The 18,134-nt window shown below is 42.9% G+C and overlaps 2 protein-coding genes across 16 annotated transcripts in view; both read left to right on the plus strand.

Annotated features, from left to right (window-relative positions):
• Window positions 1-18,134, plus strand: part of LOC119388044 (histone deacetylase 4) — a 552,121-nt gene that overhangs the window by 528,505 nt on the left and 5,482 nt on the right. For 13 of the 15 annotated variants that reach the window (XM_049413801.1, XM_049413806.1, XM_049413802.1 and 10 more), the window contains 12 exons: window positions 1,041-1,342; window positions 2,719-2,768; window positions 2,878-2,945; window positions 3,501-3,655; window positions 4,435-4,490; window positions 5,067-5,154; window positions 7,151-7,270; window positions 8,103-8,200; window positions 9,723-9,841; window positions 16,315-16,384; window positions 17,086-17,234; window positions 17,748-17,883. In XM_049413801.1, the coding sequence (XP_049269758.1) occupies window positions 1,041-1,342; window positions 2,719-2,768; window positions 2,878-2,945; window positions 3,501-3,655; window positions 4,435-4,490; window positions 5,067-5,154; window positions 7,151-7,270; window positions 8,103-8,200; window positions 9,723-9,841; window positions 16,315-16,384; window positions 17,086-17,234; window positions 17,748-17,883 (1,411 nt within the window). The remainder of the gene's footprint in view (window positions 1-1,040; window positions 1,343-2,718; window positions 2,769-2,877; window positions 2,946-3,500; window positions 3,656-4,434; window positions 4,491-5,066; window positions 5,155-7,150; window positions 7,271-8,102; window positions 8,201-9,722; window positions 9,842-16,314; window positions 16,385-17,085; window positions 17,235-17,747; window positions 17,884-18,134) is intronic. The other 2 variants (XM_049413798.1, XM_049413797.1) reach the window with 2 other exon arrangements.
• Window positions 1-18,134, plus strand: part of LOC119388046 (dnaJ homolog subfamily B member 6) — a 351,281-nt gene that overhangs the window by 172,704 nt on the left and 160,443 nt on the right. The window lies entirely within an intron of this gene.

Below are 18,134 nucleotides of genomic sequence, written 5' to 3' on the forward strand. Positions count from 1 at the left end.
TCCTGTGCAGAGTCAGACGTGTTATCTATTTACAGTAAAACCTCGGTGATACGAATTTTTCTGTGGTCCCGGCCAAGGCCCATTAGCCCACAATGTATTGGAGTACGGTTGTTGCGAACCGATTTGCACCCCGCGACGTTTGATACGAACGTACGCTAGCACACAGGTACGAACAGGTGCGGCCCGCGCTGTCGCGGAAGAGGACGCCGCAGTCACGCGCGGGCGCGGGCATGCGCGCTGCGCCACCATCAACGGTGCGTCGTTGCCTCCGAGATAGTGCGGGCCAATATTGGAGGCCTTTAGGCACCTTCGCGTTTAGGTTACAGATGACGTTGACGTCGCGCTTTTTTTTTTTTTTTTTACTCGACGTGTTGACGCGTGCTCCTGTGCTCGAGGCAGCAGCGTCATTGTACTGTGTCAACACGCGCCTGCCATGTCGGTGCAAGCCATGTCCCCGCAATCAGACGTTCTATCAAACAAGACTGAAACTTGGGCTGCGGGTCCCCCATGAAGTCCCATGAGACGTGGACGAAGACCCCAAGAGACGAAGCGGACGGTCTTGGCGATGGAGCTTGGCCTCCAGCTATCGTGTGCAAAGCGCTTCCTAGGTCACTTTCACCGCAGTACTTTAGTGTCATGCAAAATAGCGTAGTAAGATTAGGAAGGGGCTACTAGCAGTCACGGGGCACACCACATCTGGTTCATTAATTACACACGCACGCATGCACCTTATATAGGAGTACAAGTATGACTGTTGTCGTTTAAAAACTTTACTGGCAATCATTCAGTGCTGTTCATGGCGTCGTTGCGGCCTGAGAAACACTGAATCAAAACGTATACCAACTTTCCCTTATTGTCGCATACTAATTTTCCATGTTTTCTGGTGATACGAATTTCGGATGATACGAATATTTTTGGTAACCCCGCGAGATTCGTATCACCGAGGTTTCACTGTATTTATTTTTGAGCCACTTGTTAGATAATACTGTGTCACGAGGATGAGCAATGCATCAGGACAAGCCACCATTTTATGTGTCCAGGCTCTGCATTTACGCGGCACCAGCACGGTGCACGTCCATTGTCCCGTGCCCTGTCAAGTCCACTGGTGAGCCTGAGCCCTCCGGGTGGAAGCAGCAGCCCCCAGCACCAGTCAGAATTGGGCAGCCCCCCTCCACCACACGGGAGCCCCCCACACCGGATGACCACAGCGTTGGCCTACGACAGCCTCATGCTGAAACACCAGTGCATCTGTGGCGACTACTCCAGCCACCCAGAGCACGGTGGCAGGCTGCAGAGCATCTGGGCACGTCTGCAGGAAACAGGACTGGTGGCTCGCTGCGAGGTGGGTTGGTTATTTAATTATTTATTTATTGACACAGTATCGCTAGCCTCCAATGAGGCTGTAAGCTGGTGTGGCTAGTATAAAGCATAGAACAAAGCGCTCATATGCAACGAGAATCAAAACAAAACAATCATGTCACATGAATCGACAAGAAAAAGAAACACGCTCCTGAAAAGCACAGTAGAAAACAGCACAATACAATGGAGACAAGAAAGACCACACAGGACCAGCAGTGCACAAAGCATACATGCAAAGTTTCAGACACTAGTGTACACAACTAATTGCAAAAAGAAAGGAATGACATGACACATTTTTCATATATAAAAGAAATCAGAACACAACAGGGGTATCACACCAACTGACAAAAAGAAATAGAAATTAAGGAAGTTCATGAAAGACAAAAGCGCTCGTCAAAAGCAACATAAGCCCACCGTGCGAGGTTCTCAAGACGAATACTTCATGCACAAGCTTGTTGTCAAGACCAAGTATTGAATTGAAAATTGCTCTCCTAAACAATGCTGGGGAAAGTGTTGACAAGTTCACGACACTGATGCAACTAAATGTGGCCCTCAGTAACCTCAGTTGCGTGTGCAATGCAGCATAACCTCAATTCAATAAAATTCAGCTGAACTAAATCAGTTTCAGTTTATTGGCCCTTTCCTCAAATTCACATATGGCCCTTGAGAATAGTGAAAAACACACACAAAAAAATTGTGTGATCAGACACTGAAAATGTCTCATATAGTGGCCCTTGCTCTAGACACAGGGATGGTTTATAAAATCAGAAATCCCTCCCTAATTTTTTTTTATCTATCAAGGAATCTCGGCAATGTTCCAGATGCTCACAAACGCACCCCGCACTTGTGACCTAAGACAGCGTACACCAAGTGAAGGTGCACCTGTGTGAGGTATAGTTTGCAGTGAATATTCTTGCAACACTTTGCAAGAAATGAGTTAGCAAAGCTTGAGCTTGTTTCTTCGATATTGTTGTGGAATAGAGAGGTGCCAATATTATGAACATGTAACAATGTATTGTTCTGCCACATTGAAGGAAATGTATAAAACAAGATGAGTGAGTAGCTTTTCCGGTGAAAAGTTGTGGGATCGAGAATAAGATTCATGATTAATAGATGTTTCTTGCCTATTTTTCATAATGAAGATAGCTGTAAAGTTCACTGTGACACTTGCAGTAGCAGTTCAATGCTGAAAGGCATCTCACTTCCCTTGCTTGGCATTGCTGTTTACTTTTTAACCATTCATTGGATGCATTACATCATCTGTGCACTTAGACACGGCTCCATTTGTGCCCAAAAGTGTTGCAACTGTGCTGTAAGAAATTTCAGAAATAATTATGTGTGTCACTTTTTCTACAACAGAGGATCCGGTCACGGAAAGCCACTTTAGAGGAGATACAGTCGTGTCACGAGTAAGTGCCTCTTTGTGTTACAACGAAAGATCTTATCATGGCCAGCATGCAACTATCAGCTACGAGATTGTAACGTCACTTTTCATGTGCTTTCTTTTTTTATGTGCAGTGAGGGCTACGCCTTCATGTTTGGCACTAATCCGCTGAACAGGCAGAAACTGGAGATGAGCAAACTAGGTGAGCCTGTCTTGGTATTATTGTCCTATGGCAACCTTCTTCAATTTCCCTTCATGCTCATTTCCCAGTGTTGTAGATGAGATAGGAGATGGACTGTGTTTTATGCACACATTGTAAGCACATTCAGATAGCAGTGGACTCTCAATTGTGTGATTGCACTGAGTTATAACGCATCCCCCTAATTAACACATCTGTTTAAGCTATCCTGACAAAGTCTATCCCTAACCTATAAGCAAGCCAATGTCAGTGCAAAAAAGACAAAGCGGAAACTTCATGATTGCACTGCCCTATGAAATAAAATATACAGTAGGCTCTCAGTAAAACTGCGTCTAATATGATTGGTTTTGTACTTGAATTTTGCACCCCTGTTCATCTCTCAGTAAACCAACACCTGTTATATGGAACATATTTTTCTGATCCCTTCAGGTTCCATCTGAAGAGAGTCTACTGTAAATGTGTGTCTGCTGTCTATGCTGTCATTTACATCTGCTTCATTCTGTTCAAAACAATGTGGAGCAGAATATAACAACCCCTGGTGGTTTTCTGGTATTTCAGAGCTTCCCATCAAGAGCTTTGTGATGCTACCATGTGGAGGCATTGGCGTGGACTCTGACACCACCTGGAATGAGCTTCACACGGCAAGCGCAGCGCGTATGGCTGCTGGCTGTGTTGTCGATCTTGCTCTCAAGGTGGCCATGGGTGAAGCCAAGGTGACTTTACGCTTCCTTTCACACAAATGCTAGTGTACTGAATTATTCAGTCTTATGTCTGCATATGCAGGCTTCACACTTGCCATTGTAAAATCTCTGCCTTTTTATAGCCAGTCAATAAATTTTTGTAAATTGTCAGTGCATGTGATACGGTTTGTTCGTTTGTTTAGGATGCATTTGATTTCTAACTTCCTGTATTACTTTCATATTTGCAAATCACTGGCACCATTGGCCAGATTTTCAATTGATGTAGCAAAATTTTTGGTTAAAAGGTAAGGAGAAGGCCTGTCAAAGAAAATTGGAGGGGATTTCCCTGTTTAATTGGCTCTGCTGGTATTGCTTTTCCAAGTGCAGCTCTAAAATTCTATGCAACAACTTTCATGTAATTTTCATAAAGTACGGATATGGCAAGTGAAAAGTCCTACATATTTCCTATTAGTGCACTTTATACCCTTTATCACTGTAAACAATCGCTGCTATAAAGCTGTGCATGGAGCACTGTTATGTCGTACTTTTTCATATTTTCCGGTTACGTTGTTCCAATGTTCATTCTTGAAATCCATTCCCGTTTGTCAGCGGGGAAAAAATTACAGCTAGCACAATTTATCATTTTGATACGTTTCTTTTCATAGCTCTTGCACACAATCTACTTCTTGACACTTCATGACTCCCGAGATCTTATTGTATGATTTCATATTGTCCAGTGTTCACCTTTGCATACTGGAATTAAATTATTTGTGACCTTGTTTCGTCTTTTTTTTCTTCTCTAATGTATGCAGAACGGTTTTGCTGTGGTTCGCCCTCCTGGTCACCATGCAGAGTTCAAACAAGCGATGTAAGTCTAGCACAAAAGCTTGGACAACTTCCAGCAGTGTCGAAACGGACAGTTTTCCTTAATTTGCATAAAATAGTCGAAGTTGTATTAACGGCAGGAAACTGAAGTGGCCAATAGACAATTGTCACTTTAGTGTGCTTCTGCCCCATGCTTGTCATTCTTTCATGCTTTCAACAATTAGTGACTGTCCAGAAATGTTCAAAAACATTCTCATGTGTAAATACAAATGAATAATTCAAGTTATTTGATCTTCTTGCAGAATGCTCTGTGAAACTTTTCGTTGTAAATATGTTTGTAAGCCACACAGCACAGGAACACTGTGAGCTCTTACTGTCCATGGTAAAATAAATTTGGTGGCTTAAATCTATTGGGCAAGGTTAAAGAATTTTGGACAAGCATGGCCCTTTCCAAGCTTGCAGTGTCTTTTTGCTGCTGGGCACCCATCTTTTTTTGTCCAATCTGTACAGAAATTTAGCGATTGCATTCACTGTAGCAAGCCAAACGAAATGCGTAGAAAAAGAATTATTGTTGGCTTAACTTGGAACGAGGGTCACATTACAAGTTTCTGCCTTCCAGGGGATTCTGTTTCTTCAATTCCGTGGCAATTGCTGCTAAGCAGCTTCGGCAAAAGCTCAAGATGGAGAAGATCCTCGTGGTGGACTGGGTATGCTCTACGATTTATTTATTTTTCTTTTAAGTCACTGCATTGTGTTTCGTCCAAAGAAAGTGCAGTGGTCACTGTAGTTTTATCTGCTTCAAGTGCTGTGCACACAATGTACAAGCCAAGACAATACACCAAAAGCAAAATCACTACTGAATATAATGATATTTGAAATGTCTCACATACGTATCACAATACTTATCTGTGCTGCAAGCTTGAATTGCACAAAATATTTTTATGGAAACTAGTTTGAAGGCTGGGTGTTTTCTCTCGGTGACGGTCTCCACATATCAGTTTCAGTTCTGTCATTGCTTTTAACGACGTTTTACCTCAGGCATGGTCAAGTAGCTGGACAGGTGCTCCCCAGTGTTTTATACATGAAGTATAGTTGATGTTCTTATATTTAATATTCCTGTAGATATCTTTTGTGAACTTGATTCTAACTGTAAACTTGACAAAAGTAAATGGAGAATTGAAAATTCTTTATCCTTTCCAAAGCTTTGTTCTTTTCATAATTCCTAGGATGTATAGCATATGGGGTGTAACTAATTTTCACTGGATGGTATTTACTGGTGTCTGAAGGGCTTACAATTAGAGCTGTGCGAATAGCAAAATTTTGGGTGCAAAGCGAATTCGAATATTGAAGTATGAGTGCGAATCAAATCGAACATTTTTTGAATATTTCTAGAATATTTTTCGAATACTTCGAAGCGAAATTGCAGAAAAAAAAGTTAGGATTCCTAAGCATATTCTTATGAGATAGCAACATGAAAGTGTTTCTTTTCACTAGGTTGGTGAAGCACTGGCGGGGTGGTGTTCCATAGTTGTCTTATCAAGAATGAGGCAATGTAGAGGCGGAATTCTATTTATGTACATGATTTGGTGCAACCAAGTGTTGCCGACACTTTACACGTGATAGGCAAAGATGCCATTTCCTCAGCCTCTCCTCTTCTTTCAACTTCTGTGGAAGCCCAACTGATGTGGCGGACAAGGGTGTGCTCCCTTCAAGCCTGGAGTTCCAAATCTGCCTCGTAGACGTCGATATATAAGAACATCTGAAATTTCGGACGCTAAAAAGCTTCGGCTTCCGATTTTTCGGACTTCCTGCCCAAATTTTTGGTTCAAAACAGCGTTAATTGAGCCCGCACCTCTGCCACATCTTTCATCTCCATGTTGCAACCAGCGTTTTCTTGAGTTAGTACATTTGCGACTGTAGCAGAGCTTGAAAGGCAGCTTTGCCGCAATACCGGGCTGTGATAAGGTGAAGCATATTTGAAACTCTAGGGACCACTTCCAATCGTACGTTGTCTGCGTCTTGGCAAAGTTCGACCGTAACGGAGCTTAAAAGGCAGCTTTGCAGCAACACCGGGGTGTGATGAGGTGAAGCATATTGAAAATATAGGGACCACTTTTAATCGGACTTTGTCTCTTGGCAAAGTTCGACCGTAACGGAGCTTGAAAGGCAGCTTTGCCGCAATACGAGAGTGTAATGAGGTGAAGCATATTAAAAAGTCTGACGGGGTCACTTTTAATGGGACGTTGACTGTATTTGTTTTTGGGAAGTTTGAATAGTTCGAATAGTAAAACTCTAGTGTAAACCGAATCGAATAGCAGACATTATTCGAAAAATATTCGAAATTTCGAATGTTCGCACACCCCTACTAACAATACTATCATGCAAGAGCCTTGTTTCAAGGCCTATCGTTACATACTGGAAATGCGCTACTGAGCATCGGACCATGTGAAGTTTTGTATTTTTTGGTAGAGGGGGACACAGACACTCAAAATCTTTGAAAAGTTTAGTTTTAGGTAAGCAGAGCCATTCATTGCGCAGAAAGTTGGCAGTGGCAGTACCAATAGAATCACTCATTTCTTGAGTTCCAAGGATGAAAACCAAGTCTTTGTTGTTATGAAGTTTGTCTTGTTATGAAATCGATAGTGTTGAGGACACTAGTTTTATTGACTTGTTTCTGTTCCACCAATCATTGCTCCTTTCCAGGATGTCCACCACGGGAACGGTCTGCAACAGATCTTTTATGATGACCCGCATGTGTTGTACATCTCCCTTCATCGACACGATGATGGCAATTTCTTTCCCGGCACCGGTGATCCTCAGGAGGTAAGGCTCATTTGCTGGCAAGAGACGAGTTATAGTATAAAAAGGAGACATTCCCAGATTTTACACTCTTATATCTATAAAAAGAAAATCTTTGACAAATAGTCTGACTTTCACAGACCTGCTTATGCTGTTAAACCGAAGATGTTAGAAGGACAGCCTGACACCTCTTTTCAATACAGTGTAGTTGACCGTCAGTTAATGAAAAGATGAACAAAGACAGTCTGGTCGCTCTCCACCAGCTATTCGCATGCTGGAAGTCACTTGCAATGCAGTAAATGCTCTGAAATTGGATCGAGTTGGTAGCCGTTGGTTATGATACTGCAGCATGCACACAGCAAACGAGGACACTGTCAAAGGAAACATGCCGGAGCATTTTTTTTATCTTTTACTCTCAACGCAGCTTATCTTTAGGAAAGAAGTTTACATGTGCCTGTGTGTTTATGATCCTAGTGCAGTTGTGTGTTTCCTTTGACAGTTACCTCATTTGTTTTGTGCGCACTGCAGTATTTTAATCAACAGTTGTGATATGATTGCAGCATGAGTTAGCAGAAAGTCAGGTAGCTGATTTTGTATACAGAGAATACATACATGTGTCCCTGCCCACAGTGGTGCCCTAGTAGTTGTGGTCTTCATGGTATTACTATGGGGAAAGAATTCAGAAACACTTGTGCACTGAGCTTTGGCTGCACATTAAAAAGAAGCCCAAGTAGCAAAAGTTAATTCAGGGCACCCTCATTATGAATCGAATCTCTCGTAACTGTGTGCTGAATTGGAATATTAGGATCAGCCAACCATTCGCTACATCCAATATGTATTTGCCTTCCTCTCTTAGGTCGGCATTGATGATGGCACAGGCTTCAACATCAACATTGCCTGGTCTGGTGCATTAAACCCACCAATGGGCGACGCTGAGTACATTGCAGCTTTTCGGTGAGTGCTACTCTTCGTGTTGCATGCCAGCTCTATATTTAGCAAGTTTTCACTAGAGGTTGCTGTGGAGCTGCATTGCTCGTATGAATTGTCCTTATTTTAAGTGGTGTGAACTCTATTTCTTGGCATGCATATTTAGCGTCCATGTACAAGTAACGTATCGATTTTTTATACAAAAGGTGTAGTAGTATCTCTCTTTATGCCATTTGTTTGCCCTCTTTTCTCTTTATAGTTTTTTTACAACATGTAAATAGCAGAACCATTAACTGAATTGTTGATAACTGAATGGATATGTGCCTTAGAATATTGTACATGAGTTCATTCATTTGTTTACACTCGATGGTATAATTCACTTACCATAGTCTCTTCTACATATACTTAATTGAGACTTAATTGAGTGGTAGCAGATTGAGGGCTGTTTAACATGTCTTGTTCCCATTACTTGGTATTCTGTTCTTTTTCTTCTGACGAGACCTCCTGTATTACTTTTGCAATTTTTGTCTAATTTCTCCAAATGGGGTACGGGATATATGGGAGTCTGTGATCCACAGTGGCAATGCCACCTTTCCTGGAAATTATCATGCTATAACATGAACATTCTCCACACATTTCCATCCATCTTATGCTTGTGCACGCAGCTCTCTGAGCAGTGGTGACATAGGATGAAAGAAAGCCAAACCTTGAGTGTGTTCCATAAACTGAGCAACATTGGGAAAATTGGTGCCGTTTTAATCCTTTCACTGCCGGGTTTTTTTTGGCGCTGCTGCACACTACATGCCGGGTTTTTTTATTCTGCACGTTATGCGGAAATTTTCTGTTAGCAATGCAGTAGGATGCTATTAAGGACGTGTAAACATTTTTATAGGGGATTATCTCATCAAAACTAAAGTAGCACTCATTACAAGTAATGAATTAATTAACTAAATAATTAACTTTTAATAAATAATTACTCGGTAATTCAGAGTTGCTGAGACACTAATTATCCATTTTATTCGCAGTCCGATTTATTCAAGAGCTCCTGAATTTCTTCTTCTGTCAAATAGCACGTGCATGTGCCACACTGACTCGCCATGGCTGCACTGCTGAGACGCTCCCAAAGAGACGCGAGCTGACTCTGATGTGCAAGCATGCGTTCCCTCAGCTGTTAAAAATTTCACTACAAGTTATATTTAAATATGTTTGTATGTGCGCTCCATAAACGGCGGCACACGTCCTCTTTTTTTTTTTTTTTTTACAAGCGCTTTCTCGCAAGTGGCAAGGAGTGATTTAAAAGAGACAAAACAAGTGTCTCGGGATCAGCAGGGCTTGTGCGTGTGTCATCACCTGAGTTATCTCGGAATTGGCAGTGAAAAGGTTAATGGCAAATGCCCCCTTGCACGGAATTCAGCATCACTAGGCAGAAGATGAACGAATACAGTAGTTTGCTGACGCTGAGACAAAATGAATTGTATTCTGGTATGCATCCTTTATAAAGAAAAGTGTGTTTACTCTGTGCTTATTTTGCTCCTCCTTTCTTTTTCAGGACCATTGTGATGCCCATAGCTCGAGACTTTGACCCGGAAATTGTCCTGGTTGCTGCAGGCTTTGATGCAGCTGCTGGCCACCCACCGCCACTTGGCGGATACCAGATATCACCAGCCTGTAAGATGTTTCTCAAGTTATCTTGGGTGTGGTTACGCTAGTGTGTCCACTGAATGCAGTGCTCTTAACGCGTGCCTTAGGATTTAGCGGTGTGTGACAACAATATATAACAACTTAGGGCATTTAGTAGGTGTAGCACAGTGTTCTGAACACCATTAGTCACCTGCCACAAAATTTATTTAGAGTAAACCTTACAGGCTCATCTTTTCAAAACAAGTGACCGAGAAACTCGCCTAATGGCACAGTGGCTAACCAGCACAAGAGCTGTTTAATGATGACTAGGGAGTGTGAACTGCACATGTACACTCACAGATACACACGCCACATGCACTAGTTCTATCTAGAGGCGTCATCATATGACAGAAGGGGGGGAGGGGTGGTGAAGCAGCAATAATCCCAGACAACGCAAAGGCATCCTAGGGACATCCAAATGACATCCCTTTTGGGAGTTCGGGACATCCAAAAGACGTCCCACACAAGGTGGAAAAACATCCCAAGTGATACAAAAAAAAGACCTTTTTGGGATGTCCCAAAACTGCATGCGTGTGGGATGTTATTGGGACATGTGGCCACTTTTTACTGCAGGATTATTTCAAAAGGGTGGGACATCTGCTCCCATAACATGTTAACTTGCTTCATCGCGCTCGACCACCCCCTACCTGAGAGAGCCAGTTGCCTCTCCAGGAAAGCATATTCCTCGTCCAACCAACCCACTTTTTTTTTTCACAAAAACCAAGTCATGTGTTCAGAAACCAAGCAACATGCATGGAACATCAAGTGACCAGCAAAAATGATTTATTGCCTCACTATTATATGGCACTACAATCATGCCGCGAAGGACAGAGAACTTGGTATTGATGAGCATGTAGTCTAAGGTGCACACTTTTGAGTGGAGGGCCTTCCATGGCGTCCAGCAAAAGGGCTTGCAGAGGCAGCTGAGGACAACAAAAACAAAGCCTGCATGTATGTATACGTACTGCACACAACATGCATGAAAATGGTGAACAACAGGAACATAGCATGACTATATTGTCTTATGTCTCCTGAGACAAGGTTAAGCCTCATTCCAGATGCACAAGTGCCTGCTTTTACTTATTGCTTTGTCAACACTAGAATCATGAGAACTCTGTATTTATGAGCATGACATCTGGGGTGCACGCTTTCAAACGCAGAGCATTCCAGCTGGCGTCCAACAGCAGGGCTCGCAGAGGCAACTGAGAACAAAAACAAAGCCTTATTGTACATGTCCATACTGCACACACAAACGCACAAAGATGGTGCACAACGGGGATATAGCATGCCTATTTTGTCCTGTGTGTGTGTTAAGAGGTTAAAGGGACCGACAACCAACTTTTATGGTATCTATTTTCTTTAATGCGACAGAAAGCTTACCAGTCAGAGTGTATAATCAAGGAATGGTGATGTGGAAAATGCCGTGAAACATTTGTAATTCGAATTTTTCTATCTGCGACGGATATGAAGTCGTATACACACGTGACAAGACATGATGCAAACAGTGAGCGTGACAGCGGTTCGTGTTCGAGCGCGGCGGTTTACTGCGTGTGTGTGTACTCACGCGCATGCGCTGAGGCTCGACATGGTCCACTGGCTACCGCGAAGGCAGCGCCGTTACTTGTCACCATGCAACTCCTTTTACCTCATAAGCAGCACAGAATAGAGCGGGGATGGATAGTAATATACATACTAATATTTTTAGGACCAATAATGGCACACATGACGGTATCAGACTACGTGACTTTGTACAGCAAAGTGATCAACTCCGCAATCTAGCTTCAAGGCTCTTGCGATAGGTTGCACAACATGCCTTTTTTTTGTTACTTTTAAACACAATTTAGAGATATAAATCCTACTCACAGCGCGAAAAGGATGCTGGAATATGTCAGTATATAGCGCGGTCTTTTCATTTCTGACAGGATCTAATCCCAAGTTCTGGCCAGTTGTCGGTCCCTTCTCCTTTAAGCCTGGTTCATACTGAAGTGCTTGTAAACAACAATGCACAATTTTACTTATTGCTTTACCAACGAAATTCATGCCAGGAATGACAAAGGAATTGGTATTTACGAGCATGACGTCCAAGGTGCACGCATTTAAACACAGAGCCTCCCAGCTGTTGTCCATGAGCGGGGTTCGCAGAGGCAGCTGAGGAAAACAAAAACAAATCCTTCATGTATATGCATATCCACTGCAAGCACAAATATGCATGAAAATGGTGCACAAAACAAAGCACAACTGTGTTGTTGCATGTCTGCTAGTTTAAGAGGAGTAAAACCTGCTTCATAATTACTTGCTCATAAGCAGAAATTTCTCCTTTATCTTACTCTAATTATGTCGGTTACGACTTTCGCATTTACAAGCATGAAGTCTAAGCTGCACGTTTTCCGTCTCGTAACCTGCATGCCTATGTCCAGGAAGCTGAGCACATTCTATGTCATTACCGGTAGGCAAAGGTGCAGACATTTGGGGTAAAGGTGCACACCAGGGGCAGCACTACTAGAAGCAGCTAAAAAAAAAGAAAAAAGATCATGTAATATGTGTACACAGCTAGCACATGCAAAAAGAATATCATTGAGCAACAGTGCATATCACAAATGTGCTACATTTGTTTGGAAGTAATACCCGTGCCACACGGGCACAGAAAATGACATTCGGTAGTGAAGGCATTCAGTTCCCAAATGGCATTTTTTTCGGCGGAGCTGCTACACGTGTAAACTGAATGGCATTTGACTTGATGATGTCGATCGCAGCATCTTCTGTAGTGAGCAATTGTTGAGTAGTAATAAAAAAATAAACATACAGTTAAAAGCTTCATATACCTCCGAGAATAATTAAATGTAGAAATAAGTATATTACGCTGGTCTAAGCTTTAATTCGTGTCTTTGTTTCACGACGTTGCAGCCGACCGCAGCAACTTAAGCCAGCGCTAGTCAGATCCACAGCGTAAAAAGAAAATGGCGCCTGTCGCATCCAGAATACAGCGCTTGTTTAAGTGATTAGTGCAAATAAAAGACGTGAAAACTTTATTTTGAGATGAATAGGATTTCGTTTTATATAATTTAGGTGTATCGCACTTGGTCAGCTGTGCCGTCGAGAGTATGCATTTCTCAGTCGAATGAGTTTTGCGATGGCATTAGGTGACGAATGGCATTTGGGCGAATGCCATTTCGTTCGTGCGTGGGGCACCGCGCGAATGGCATTAAATCTGAAGGCATTAGGAGGTAAATGCCATTTTCTGTGCCCGTGTGGCACGGGTATAAAACCTACTTGACAAACAGAGTGGGCTAGTTGGTCATTTCGGTTGTGTGAAACTACTTGACTGCTGGTAAAGGATGAAAACAACATGCACTGAAAAAAGGCGGAGGTATCGGGAAGCCAGACAAGGTGCCAGTTGCTAATATGCACCAAGTGACTGAGCAACAGGTTCTGCTGCTTCATAGAGATGTAGCAGAAACACCAACATACATTTTTCAGTTTCTTGTTTCAGTAAGACAAAAATCATGATCATAATCACAAACGATACGGTATATACCAGTACAAAACTGGGCTGTGCCCTTTTCTTCTGATAACCGGCTAACTGATGGCCAGCAGCAGGACTCACACGTGCAACTGAATAAAAGAATAGCAAGAATATGCGCTGTTTTGAACATAAGTTCTGGCTTTTCTTACAAATGGTGTCATAATGAGAGCAAAAAATTTGGTACTGGGCATAAACTGAGGGCAAGCCAGTCTTGTGTGCAGCAATGCTTAATTCTAGGGGTGTGCGAATATTCGAAATTTCGAATATTTTTCGAATAGTGTTTGCTATTCGATTCGATTCGCACTGAAATTTTACTATTCGAACTATTCGAACTTCCCAAAGACAAATGCAGTCAACGTCCGGTTGAAAGTGACCCCTTCAGATTTTCAATATGCTTCACCTCATTACACTCTCGTATTGCGGCAAAGCTGCCTTTCAATCTCCGTTACGGTCGAACTTAGGCAAGAGACAACGTCCGATTGGAAGTGGTCCCTAGATTTTCAATATGCTTCACCTCATCACACCCCCGTATTGCGGCAAAGCTGCCTTTCAAGCTCCGTTACGGTCGAACTTGGGCAAGAGACAACGTCCGATTGGAAGTGGTCCCTAGAGTTTCAATATGCTTCACCTCCTCACACCCCCGTATTGCGGCAAAGCTGCCTTTCAAGGTCCGTTACGGTCGTACTTAGCCAAGAGACAGTCAACGTCCGTTTGGAAGTGGTCCCTAGATTTTCAATATGCTTCACCTCATCACACCCCCGTATTGCGGCAAAGCTGCCTTTCAAGCGCCGCTACGGTCGCAGATGTATTAACTCAAGAAAACGCTGGTTCCAATATGGAGATGAAAGATGTGGCAGAGTTGGGGGCTCAATTAATGCTGTTTTGAACCTGAAATTTGGGCAGGAAGTCTGAAAAATCGGACGCCGAAGCTTTTTAGCATCCAAAATTTCAGATGTTCTTATATATCAACGTCTACGAGGCAGATTTGGAACTCCGGACTTGAAGGGAGCACACCCTTGTCTGCCACATCAGTTGGCCTTCCACAGAAGTTGAAAGAGAAGGAGAGGCTGAGGAAATGGCATCTCTGCCTATCACGTGTAAAGTGTTGTCGGCAACACTTTGGTTGCACCAAATCATGTACATAAATACAATTCGGCCTCTACATTGCTTCATTCTTGATAAGAAAGACAACTATGAAATATGACCCCACCAGCGCTTCATCAACCTCGCGAAAAGAAACACTTTCATGTTGCTATCTCACAAGAACATATTTAGGGATTCACTGCAACTTTTTCTGTAATTTCACTTCGAATTATTCGAAAAATGTTTGAGAAATATTCGAAAATTATTCGAAATTATTCGATTCGATTCGCACTCAATCTTTATTATTCGAATTCGCTTCGCACCCAAAATTTTGCTATTCGCACAGCTCTACTTAATTCATGTCCACAGCCCACTACAAATGGTTAAACTTGACACATGCATTTGACCATTCCAATTTTTTTTACGTTTATGTCAGTTGCCGTGGAAAACATGTACAACAAACCTTTGAAGTTTTTTTCTTTGTCGTCCAGGACTTCTGATCGTTCTCCACGGCACTACGCACGCGCCGGCTTGCAGTTATTCGAGGCAGATCAGCCATGTGTTCCACGATCGCGGCGTCAATCTACACACGTGGCCGACAACAACAACATATCAGCATTGTGAGCTTAACAGTTTCTGCGGAAGATAAACCAAATCGCGTCACAAATAAAACTTACTCCCATGTGCCATCCTTGCTGCGAGGGTCCAGTTCAGCGTACGCCAGCCTGCGCGCGGTGGGGAGCCAAAGAAGAAAGTGCTAAGAACGTGCTGATTGGAGTAATCCAGGCATGTCAAGTACTTATCGAAGAGGTGGAAAAACGTTGAAATCGGCAAGATCTTGCAACCAGGCAAATACCTACGGCATGCGCGCTTGTGATTTTTCGACGAAACGTCACGGATCAAACACCTAAAAACGAGGCCAACGAAGAGTCTGACCTATCCGAACTCCAAACACGCCGGGCGCCATGATGGCGATGGCAATGTCTGCGCAGTGCTCGCAGCAAATCGTCCACTATTTGAGCAGGTGTTGGCTCGCAGTAAGCGCAATTAAAGAACAATTGCGTATTAAACCTAAGAAAGAAAACAATAAAATAACAATATTTCATTCAATTCTTCTAAAGTTAATATGTCGGTGTTTTTATAAATACGACACCACCACACCACCGCTCGTGCGGTGCGGCCGCCGTTCTCTGATCTTTCACGACATGTTTCACGAAAAGCACGGCGTGCGTGGCGCGAGTACGTGCGCCGTACCGCTGTACCGCCTTTACCAAGTGCAACACTTGCTCACGCAGACAGCAATCGATCCCTCGTCCTCATAACGGCGCGACATTTAGAAAGAAACAAAAAAAAAAACAAATGAACATTTTCACAAAAAACGCGGATATATTGTTTTTCATGTGCATGTAGATATGCAACTGTGCACGCGCGCCAACCATGCTCTCCGGCGGAGTTGCTGTTTCCGATTGTTTAGGATCGCCAATTTTCAACACGGTAGCTTATTTCACCGCTAACTTGAAGTCCCAATCAGATCCTACAAAGGATGTTTTAGGAATGATCCCTATGCACATGTCTAAAGGACATCCTAAAAACCACCTTGTTGGGATGTGGGACGTTTGGACTTTTTTGGGAAGTCCCTGGGATGTAGTGTGTTGTCTGGGAATGATACTTAACCTCTCCTCCCCCATCACATGTAATGTGGGTTGCTTAGCAACCTGCACAAATGACTTCATTTTCAAACACTAGCCCTCACATCTGCGTTAGTATGTACTTTAAGTAGTGCAAGAAAAACAAAAATAGAATAACTAGGTAGATGTGTTGCCCTGTTAAATAACTAGAGAATGTTGTTTTCCAGGTTTTGCCTACATGACGAAGCAGCTGATGACATTGGCCAAAGGCAAAGTGGTGCTCGCTCTAGAAGGAGGGTGAGTAAGGTTCTCTGTTCAATCGTGCTTTACCATAATCGATGCCTTATGTTTGCTTCTGTTTTTTAATGCATGTTATGACAAGCTTTCATGCTACTCTACACACATTTTCCATGTTAAAACTACTTCTTTGTTGCTGTATGCAAGAACACATGCCAAATTCTGCAAGCAGCTTTAGCAAAGTGCAGGACAAGATCGTGCTATCTGCTTTCTAATAGCATGCCAGTACTCATTGTAGGCCATGTTGATAGAGTATAGCTTTCATTTAGAATTACGGTTGTTGCGTGATTTTGCATTGGTGATGCTTTGATTCTGAGGTCGTGCACCCTGTGCTTGCTGCTACATAATTGTCTCTATAGACTGTTGCCATTTTTTGCATAGTTGTTTATTGTGAGTTTGAAGATTTACTATCTCAGTTACAACCTCTCCTTATGATTTCCATGTATAGCTCAACTTTAGTAGGTCATATATGCATAATAAAGCATCGCGAAAATCTCGTAGGTGATTCCAGTCTGGAAAATTCTGTCAAACAATGGTTGTTGTAAAGTTGGAGGTGGCTTGACTGTTGTTGCATATAATGCTCACTTGATTTTGCCAGAGGCACTTAGTGTTCAGCAGACCTGTGCAGTTTTTCATTTGATGAATCTACTAAATGGGAACAGTAATGCTGTGCTCTGATTGTTTTTTTTTTGTCCTCTCAGGTATGACCTGCCATCCATCTGTGACTGCTCTCAAGAGTGCGTCGCAGCACTGCTCGGAGATGAATGCACACCCCTGCGCGAAGAGGAGGTCACCAGGCAGCCTTGTGCAGCTGCAGTTCAGCTGCTGCAGAAAACTGCCGCCATTCAAGGTAAACAAAATGTCCAAGGCAGGAAACATTGTATATGTGAGGAGAAAGGAACTGCTTCACCCATTCTCATGTGTGTGCCTTACAATAATAGAAAGGACAGGTTAATCTCACTAGATTCACAGCATGTGCATGTGGGTTCACACGCGTCGTGATTCCTCTAGTATTAGTTGCTTTTCCACTATGCTTGGCTTTGAAGTCGACTTCCACGATTTGCTCAGGCTAAGCTCACATGAGAGTCTCGCCAAAGTGTATCTCGCCAGTGTGTGTGATAACAGCACCAAATATCAGTGAGCAGGTCCTGCCGAATCTGTTTACAGACTGCAGTCTAGCTCATCTTAATTAGAACAAGTGCCTCGGATAGCCATACTTACATAACTTTGAGTCCTTCCTCTTCTGCAACACTGCAGCATTGAGATGCTAAACAGGGTTTGTGTGTAATGACTTACTGAAATGTCACACTTAGTGTGCTTAGCCAGTCCCTTCTTTTACATTGTCGTGTACTTCTGTGTGCAGCACCACACTGGCCGTGCGTGAAGAAGTGGGCACCAACCATGGGTTCCTCTCTTCTCGAGGCTCAGCAGAAGGAGAAGGAAGAAGTGGAGACAGTCACTGCCCTGGCCTCCCTCTCCATGGCTGCTGCACAGATGCAGTGAGTGTCTTTCTGAAATATGACGTCATGTTGCTTTTGTGTGCCTCGCGCTACCTTAACTTTTTAACACGAATGCTTGTTGTGCTTTTAGAATGTGTTCAGGTACTTGCCACAAATGCCTGAGTACACAGTAAATTAGGCACTAATTTGGGGCATTGTAGTCCCAAATTAAAGCCGGTAAAAAGCCTACCCAGGTAACGCAGACCCATTGTGAAGAGGTCTTTTATTATAGCTTTCTCAAGCCAGCAAGA

This window comes from Rhipicephalus sanguineus, chromosome 3, assembly GCF_013339695.2.
Source record: "Rhipicephalus sanguineus isolate Rsan-2018 chromosome 3, BIME_Rsan_1.4, whole genome shotgun sequence".
Lineage (NCBI taxonomy): Eukaryota > Metazoa > Arthropoda > Arachnida > Ixodida > Ixodidae > Rhipicephalus > Rhipicephalus sanguineus.